The sequence below is a fragment of the Desmodus rotundus genome, chromosome 5 (assembly GCF_022682495.2).
Source record: "Desmodus rotundus isolate HL8 chromosome 5, HLdesRot8A.1, whole genome shotgun sequence".
NCBI classification, from domain to species: domain Eukaryota; kingdom Metazoa; phylum Chordata; class Mammalia; order Chiroptera; family Phyllostomidae; genus Desmodus; species Desmodus rotundus.
Window position 1 is genome coordinate 106,809,453 of NC_071391.1, and position 9,194 is coordinate 106,818,646.

At 49.1% G+C, this 9,194-nt stretch overlaps 1 protein-coding gene across 1 annotated transcript; it reads right to left on the reverse strand.

Annotated features, from left to right (window-relative positions):
* Positions 1-1,177: 1,177 nt before the first annotated feature.
* Positions 1,178-4,564, reverse strand: VAMP8 (vesicle associated membrane protein 8). The gene is made up of 3 exons (XM_024558526.4): positions 4,342-4,564; positions 2,849-3,007; positions 1,178-1,619 (listed from the first exon to the last, which is right to left on the reverse strand). Exons 1-3 carry the CDS (start codon positions 4,342-4,344, stop codon positions 1,479-1,481), a joined length of 303 nt encoding a protein of 100 aa, XP_024414294.1. The 5' UTR covers positions 4,345-4,564; the 3' UTR covers positions 1,178-1,478.
* Positions 4,565-9,194: the final 4,630 nt, after the last annotated feature.

A 9,194-nucleotide genomic window follows, 5' to 3' on the forward strand; every position in this document is an offset into this window, starting at 1 on the left:
CAGCCCAGCTGGCTCACTTCTACTAGGCAGCCCAGCTGGCTCACTTCTACTACTCTGTAACTTTCTAAATAAACTTTCTCTTATAATTTGAATAAAATATGTGGCCCCTCTTGAGGAAGGGGGTTGAGGTCTTCTCTCTCCCGGGTTGATCCCCTATGAGCACAAACCCAACCCCCATTCTGGACAGTCTGGGTTCCAAAGAAGAGGTTTCACCCCAGTTCCTTGGCCCTGGAGTCCAGCAGTGGCCCGAGGAGACAGAGGATGGACATCATCATGGCAAAGACTGCCCGAGAGTCTGTTCTGTGCTTGCCTCCTCCCCCCCAGTTTTTGTACAGTACTAGTCCCAAATCCTGTCTCCCAATGCTGCCCGCCCCACACTCCTCCCCCAAATTTGTTCTCAATTTTGGAAAACCTATGGGGGAAATAGGGACAGAGATAGCAAGAAGCCTTTCCCCCAAACAAAGGCAGACTGGGCACTGGAAAGAGTGACAATGGCAGTGGAACCTGGTGGGGAGGAGGGAGGCACGAAGACAGAGTCCCTTTGACCACGCAGGGCAAGGAGAGGCACAGGCCCTGTCCTGTGCTACTGACTGCTCAGCCACAGGACCTGTGGGAGGGATGCTCGCCCCCGAGAACAGCTGAGACCCAGCAGCCCTGCTAAGTCCCAGAAGGGCAGGAACAGGCAAAAAACAAATAGAATTGGCAGAACCACAAGAAGGAAAAGCAGTCCAGTTCCCCTGACCCTGACTCTGGACTACAACAGGGCCACGGAAGAGAAAGGGTAATGATGGGAGCGCCAGGAGGCCCTTAACCCAATTCCTGAATGTTCTGCCCAGGTAGGCCTCATTTCCATCAGAAACGTAATGAAGCAAAACGGCAAGACCCAAGGGGGACACGCAGGAGTCTTGCATACCATCCTCAAATGCTGTGAAGGTTTCGCACGTTCCATGTGCCAAGGCTCCCAGAAAATGTTCTTGAGACCTATGATCGTGAATGGAGCAAGGAGGAATAAAGAACAAAAGGGAGGCTCCATCTTTCTTCTCCAAAACTACACTCTCCCCCACTCCAACAGCTTGGTACATAAATGGGAGAATCTCAGCCAGAGGGTGTCCTCAGGGAGAAAAGGGCCAAAGACCAAATGCAAAGGGAGAAAGCACCTCACAAATGTTCACAAATGTAGGGATACTGAAGGGTCTTTATTGCCCACCGGCCACCATCAGTGTCCCAGCCACATGCTCTGGGTCTCTCCAACCAACTCTGAGGACACACGAAATGCAGCCACACTCCAGCTCTCTCCTTGCGGGGGACCAAGGTTCTTCCTGGGGCAGACAGTGTGGCAGAGGGACCTCAGAGTGAGGGGACAGAGGACTGAGCAGCAGTCCCTGTGGAGTTTGATGGGAAGGAGGGCCCCTCTGGATGCCCACCATGGGGGGATGCCAAGAAGAGGAGGGCAAGGTGGGAGGGGCTCCCTAAGTCACTTAGGGGATGACACCAGAGACGAAGAGCGCGATTAAGAGGATGATGATAAAAACAACCACACAGATGAGGACAATCATCTTCACGTTCTTCCACCAGAACTTCCGAGCCACCTTCTGCGAGGTTGTCTTGAAGTGCTCGGACTGTAGGGAATAAGGTAGAGTGACTCAGTGCCTCCTCCCACTGAAATGAAAGGACAAACACAGACCCACACGCCATACATCCTAATAGTTAAGTGATAGGTTGAGGTAACAGACTGTTAAATAGAAAGTGTCCTGTCCCCCTACCTTGCCAAATACACTACTTTCATAACCATCTGCTGGGCCACGCTTAAATTTAGAAATCTCGGGCTCCCCCTGCCGGCCCCCTCCCTGCCCCCTTCTGTTCTCACCCCGCACTGTCACGCATGGTGTAGGAACCTTTATGCATGCTCACACCCAGGTTGTGACACTGGCAGCACAATCCACCCCTTGGGAGGGACAGGGACCAGGACAGCACCTCCCCAGGTCCCATAACTCCTTGCCCTGTGGGGACTTCAGAAGTTGGAGAAGGGGCCAGGGGAATATGGTGGTTGGAAGTGAGCGGAAGTGCTTTCTCTCCAAACTGGAGGCACAGAAACTAAGTTTCACTGGGCCATGCTCCCCAGGTTAGGCCGTGGAAAGAAGCACTAAGTCCCAGGGAGACAAAGGAGCTATGCCCAAGATTACACGAAGGACTCATAAAGCCGCAGCCAGTGTCTTCCCATGGACAAGGAACTTTAGAGTTACTCCCTTCCTGAGCACCTGGCTTTGGCCCCTGGCTGGAGAGAGAGAAGAATGAGGTCTAGTGAGATGTGTGGGAGACACTATCCTAGCCTTCAGCCAGCAAAGGACACCATCAAAGAATTTCACTGCTCTTCCCAGCTTCTTTTTAAAGATGACTCAGCAAGCCTTTACCAGTTTTTCATCCCCCGACTCATAACTCCTGGAGAAGGTCAAAGGCCCTAGGAGGATTTTCCAAAGCCAATATTTTGCCCTGGGGAGGCCAGGTTCAAATGATTGTCAGAGGCAGCCTTCAAAATCAATTTCATAGGAGAAAAGCTTGGACTCACTACCTAAGAATGCTTGTATTCACTACTCTGTCTCAGAAAATGCCTCCATGGGTCAGCCCCAGCCGCCAACCCCAGTTATTGGACCCATTCCCTGGACCAGTACATATCAGTGGAGTAGAACAGCATCAGAAGCCGGGGCTCGGCTTACATCAATTCCCAAAACTGGTAAAGAGGCAGACTTCCCTCCTGTTCGTTTTGCCCCCCACCACCACCAACCCCCAAATTCTCTAAGATCTTCCCTCCTTCTCTTTTCTCTTGCCCCCAGTGGGTTCCCCATCTCACTGTGGCTTCCAGATCCTCTGTCTTGTTTCGAAGGTGGTCTAAGTTTTCTCCTCGGGCCAGGATCCGCTCCACATTCTGGGTCATAATATTCTTGACTCCCTCCACCTCACTCTGCAAGTTCCGCACTCGATCATTTCCTCCACCTCCACTGGCATCCTCCTGGGCAGCAACACAGGGGGTTAATCAAGCCAAGTTGCAGAGGAACTGAGACTCAGCATCAGAAGCCAGAGGAGAGGAAGGTCTAAGATGGACTTTAGCATTTTGTAACACTTGAACTCTTTACAAAGAGAATGTAATACAAAAAATAAATAACGCGTTTTTAAGCCTGTGATGCTAGACTAGATCAAACTTCTTTTCAGGCTCTCAGGGCCTCTAACAATAAAGAGAAGCACAGCACTGAATCCCTCTCACTTCTTCCTTGCTCCTCAAAGAGGGTTAGAGGAAATGCATGGAGCTGGCATAGCACAACGCAGAACCCCGCCTCCCCCCAACTATTTACCAATTCCCAGATCCCACAGGGTCCTCATCAAAAACACCTGCGCTGGCCAGTAGACCACGCTCACCTGGCCCAGTCCTCCCTCTCTTCAGGCAGCTGGAGAGCTGCTCTGGCAGGGGCCTCCTGGGCAGCCTAATTGTTGTGACCCAGAGAACCAGCCGCCAGGCTCCAACTCCAAGTCCCTCACAAGGCCCCATGATAGAGCCGTTGCGCCACAAACTTCTGCTTCCCCCCTCAACCTACCCTCCCACTCAGCACCACGTGCAGAAACCAAGCCATAACCAGTTAAGCAGATATTAAATAAAAACAGCAGCCTGGGCGTTGGGGGAAATGGAGGTCAAGTACTCCCTGCTTAATACTTCATCCTCAGGCTTCATGATAAGGTTTTTGAATAAGGAGGGAAAAACATTATTAAGCTCCTCCCTTCTCTGGATCTCCAGACACAAGGGCAGGGAGTGGGTGCAAAGTAGATTATCACAGATAACCAACTTCTAGTTCTTTTACAAACCCTTAGTTCTTGCTCAAGTTTGTAGAGAGGGGGCCAATTCCTTGCACTCTGAGAGACAAATTCTTTGGGTTTCTCTATAGGGATAAAGTGAAAGGCTTACGGAAGAGCTTACTTCGCTGGGCTGATATCTGCGCTGGGAACAGCAGAGGCGCTGCCCAGGAATGTCACGACACCAGGCTTGGGGCGGAAGGCGGGTGCGCAGAGTGGCGGAGGAGATGAAGGCCCCTCAGGCAACTCCTTGCCTGGAATTCGGATTCCCCACCCCCCACCGAAGCCCAGTTCCAAGCCCGCACAGAGGCCAGGGGAGGGAGTAAAGGAGCAGTAACACCAGCTTGGACAGCTCAGGGCTATTTGCAGCCAGTTGTCAAAGAGAGGTCACAGTCAGCACTGGCCCGGCCCTCTAACTTGCCACTTACTCCCCTTTCCTGATCCCCAACCCCTTCTCGCTTGTCTTAAAATCAGCCCCTTCCTAGTTCCCAGCTCACTCACCATGTCTCAGCAGCTCGGGCCTGTCAGCAGCAGAACTCGCCCAGTTGGTTTCCTCCCGGCTGCCCTGGGTTCACTTCCTGCTTTCTCCAACTTTCAGCCCGCCCCCTCCCACTTCGCATTCCGAGCTGTTCCAGCCACACCTCACTCAGGTTCCCCCAGGTAGGCGGCACCTCCACTGTACTCCCAGTCTCCTCCCAAACCAGGGCTTAAGCTTAAAGCAACAGGACTCCCCAGCACCCAAAGTCTTCTCAGTTGTCAGGAATCAGAAAAGAAAGAGGAAGCAGCCCTCCCAGGTTTCCTGAGACTAGACCCCTGATATAGAAAGGGCAGCCAGCTTCTTTTTTTATGTTCCAATGTCTGACCCCAGTTTTTGGAGAATTCAGTCAACTGTAAGCACCCTGCCAGACCCAGTTCACATGGAAGCAGAAAGCAGATATGAACATTTCTTGCTGGACAACCCTTGGTTCCATGTCTGTGGGTGGGCAGAAAGCACTAATTCCCCAAAGTCTGGAACGCTGTGGTCCTGGATTCAGGTGTCAGAAAGCTGTAGGTTACTCATTGCATGACCCTCAATGAACCTCTTCACCTGTCTGTGTTTTGCAGGTGCTAAGGCTGACCTCAGGGGGTGGGATGAGCAGTAAAAGTAGAGCACCTGCAGTGTGCCTAGCACGGTGCCTGCAGCGAAGGACTGTCCACTGTGTGCTTCGGGAGATGACGGTGAACCAGCCCCCGCTTTCCTTCCAGAGTTCCACAGCCTTGCATTTCCCTTCAGGGGCCACCATCACGAGAGGGGGTGGGGGGCTGGTGTGCCAGGTCAGAAAAGGTGAGAGAACTGCCCTGTGGATCAGAGAGGGGGCCCAGGGAGAAGGATTTCTCCACCAACCTGGCTCCAGGTCACAGAAAATCCACTCTCCCTGGATGGTGTTTATTAAGACAGCAGAACAATAACAGGGACATGCAGAAGGAGAGAAACATTCCTGTCCCATCCCCGAAGAAGTAGCAGTTCCCAGGGGAAATATCAGCTACTCTAACAAATACTTTTACAGGATCTAATAAAGGTTGGACCTCTGTAGCATCCTGAGACATTTTATTCTAATTTATAGTGAAATCTTATCCCCAATTAGATTATTACATTTTGCGGACCTGAATTTTGATGAACAATACCAGCCTGCTTTCACAGAGAATATGGCTGCCCCCTTCCTTGCCACTGGTAGAAAGGCAATGTGGCCAAGTGGAGGTGGGTCCGAAATCTTGATCCACGTGCACTTGCACTGTCCTGTATGGTAGCCACTGGCCACGGTGGTTGTGCAGCATTTGAGATGTGGTTCGTCTGAATAGAGATGTGATGTAAGAGTAAAATACACACTCGACTTCAAAGACTTATGAGAAAAAGAATATAAATATCCCACTAGTAATTCTGTGTAATGATGACGTGTCGACTAATGTTTTGGATATATTGACTTAAATTTAAAAATTGATAAAATTAATGTCTTTTTTTATTAAAAAATTGATAAAATTAATTTCTTTTTAAAAAAGATTTTTAGAGAGGGGAAGGGATGGAGAAAGAGAGGGAGAGAAACATCGATGTGTGGTTGCCTCTCCAGCACTACCCAACAGGGACCTGGCCCACAACCCAGGCATGTGCCCTGACTGTGAATTGAACTGACGACCCTTTGGTCTGCAGGTGCGCACTCAATCCACTGAGCCATACCAACCAGGGCTGATAAAATTAATTTCATCTGTTTTTATTTTATTTTAATTAGGCTAATAAAAATTTTAAATTACAAGTGTGGCTCAAATTGTATTTCTTTTGACATGCTGATCTATACCTTAAGATTGATGTGACCCTGGACAAATTTCTGTAACGTCTCTAGGACTCAGTTACCTAATTTCTGTGCCTGGCACTTAGAAAACCCTCAGGAAATGGCGGCTGTGGTGATTATTATTATGAAGCGTTCCAGATACTAAGAGAGGTGGTGGATAGGGCAACAAGAGGGTACCAAGAAACAAAAGGCCAAGGCCAGAGTAGGATTTCTGAGGGGAGCAGGAAGTGATAGAGGAGGATCCCCAGGACAGGAATCAGGGTTACAATAGTTGGAGTTACCAAGGTCTGGTATTGCCACTACCAGCCTAAGATACACATTGGTGTCCTGAGGGAGTTGACACTTGGCCTAGACCCCACAACCATCAGGGAGATTCCAAAGTGGCCACAGCTGGGCTGTGCACCCTCACCTCCACCATGCACAGTGCCTATAGGCTTGGCCTCACCTGTGCAAATATTACAATGTTACCCTTTGTCCTGACAACCACTTTGCTAATATCCTTACAAGATGAGATCTTTAGGAAGGCACCCAATAATATACTATGAGCGGAAATAGTAATATGTGCAGGGACAAGAAGAGAAACAAAAATCATTGATTCTCTTACAGTCAAGGAAAGCTCTATGCCAGGAGAAATGGACTGTCAGGAACTTCCCGGAAAAGATGCCAAGTGATAGGAGTTGTGGCCACAGAAGCAACAGTGGTGTGATAGTGTCCTCAGTCTGTGTGTGATCAGAGGTGCGCGTGTCAGCTCCACTACTGCCTGACTCTGTAGTCCTGGGCAGGCCTCTTCCCTCTGGGAGATTCAGTTTGCTCATCTACAAAATGGAAATAAGAATGGAAGCTGCTGTGCAGGGTTATCGTTGGGATTAAATGATATGAGTGTAATTTCTGTATTTCTGCTCAAGCACTTTACAAGTGAAAAAGGATACTAATCGAGAAGATAAGGGCAGATGAACGAACGCTAACAGTCTGCAAACTTTGGGGGTACACTGACGTATATCCTAGTCTCCTTATTTATGTTCCAAGTGGGCAGTTTACTGCTGTACCTCTAGAAAACAAAGAAAAAGCACATTTAGGAGGTTCAATTGGAATTGCTCCCTGAAGGGTCGGTCATAGAGCTCTCACCACTGACAGGGCCTCTTTTGTCTCCAAACCCCTCTCTGTAGACTGTTACACTACAGGCCATCGTGTCTGTGCCATAGTCGCCCCATCTCTCGCGATGTGCTCTCTTCCTTTCTGACAGCGCTCTTAGAACCTGAAGGTTCTGCCCTTGGCCATCATCCTCTCTTCTGACTCCACACTCTCCTAGAGAACCAGTTCTCTATGGGGTTAATTTTGCCTGCCAGGGGACATTCGACACGGTCTAAAGACACTTGGTTGTCACACCTAGGGTGTTGGTGGGGCAGGTGTGCTACTGGCTTCTAGTGGGTAGAGGCTAAGAATGCTAAACTTCCAGCAATGGAAAGGACATTCCCCCAACACACAACAAAGAATTATTCAGACCAAAATGCCAATGTAACCAAACCAATGGGTTCTATTGCTCTGGGTTCTGTTGCCCGCTGCCAGTGAGAACTGTGACTCCCAAAGGTAGTCTTATGAAAAGGAAAGGAACTATTTATTCAAAAGTTATACAGGTCTATAATAATGGCAGAATTCTGCTGTTAAATATTACTCCCTTTAGAAACAAACAAACAAAAAAACCCCCCATGGGGACAATTATAATTGAACGACAATTTAAAAAAAAGAAACAAAAGACACTCACAAACACACAGTTCTGCCCTCTCTTGCCGGACCAGGCCAGCCAGAGGTAAGATCTCTCAGGAAAAGAAATAGGAGTCTGCAGCTTAGCTCGGCAGATCCCCATCTGTAGCCCAGCTTCCTCCCATCAGCTGTGCTTGGCTAGCTAGGCTCCTGCTCTTAATCCAAAACTACATCCTTATTGTAGGCCAAGGGGGATCCTTCTGCATCCTTTCAAACTGCAAAGGAAGAAGCCCATAAAACAACTTTGGTTAATTGCCTACATCTGGTCACTATCTGTTTCACCAGGGAGTCCCTAATGTTTACAGGAAGAGCCCATAAATAACTTTGGGTAACTGTCCCAACTTTAATTAACTGCCTCCTGTCACACATCTATTTAACAAGAGGAACAAATAGAGTCTGGAGCAAGATAAGGATGCTAACAGACCCCACATGTACCTAACCTTGGGTAGTCATGTCCCTTCCCCCGGAAAGCTGGCACCACCTTTACCTGTCAGTCAATATGTAACTTCTTCACCCCCACCCTGCCAACTATCTAAGTCCTCAGAACAAAGAACCTGGGGCTCTTGCCACCCTAACACTTGCCACCCCTGCCCTTGCCACCCTTGCTCTCGCCTTTCTCCACCATCTCAGCAAGGCCCGTTCTGTTCCATTAGAACATATCACCAATAAACCCTACTTGCACACTAATGGACCGAGTTTCTCCCGTAACAATACCTTCATGATTTCAACAGCCATTTATGCACGAGCCCCAATCTGCATCCCCAGCCCTGACCCCTCTCAGTTGCCGTTGCTGCCTCTCTGATGCCCTGTGTGTGGACAATCCATAGACGCCTCTAAGAGCCAAACTGACCCTTTTATTTTTTCTCAATATTTCTCCTCCTGGGTAGTAAGTACTCCCATTCTACCAGTGTCCCAAGCTAGGAATCCCTAAGCCATCTTACTCATGCAATGGGATATCATTAAGTCTAGATGCCTTCTCGGTTATGTCTCTCCTACCAACACCCCCCTTTCCACACCAGTTCTGCTTCCTGGGTAATGCCAACGTTATCTCTTTGAACAATCCATCCACCTCCAAACTGACCTTTATTTGAAACTTTTTAAAAAATCCTCACCTGAGGATATGTTTATTGATTTTAGAAAGAGAGGAAGGGAGAGTGAGCAAGAGCAAGAGAAACATTGATGTGAGAGAGAAATATCAATGGTTGCCTCCTGCACGCTACCTGAACAGGGATCCACACTGCAGCCTTCTGGTATACAGGCTGATCCTCC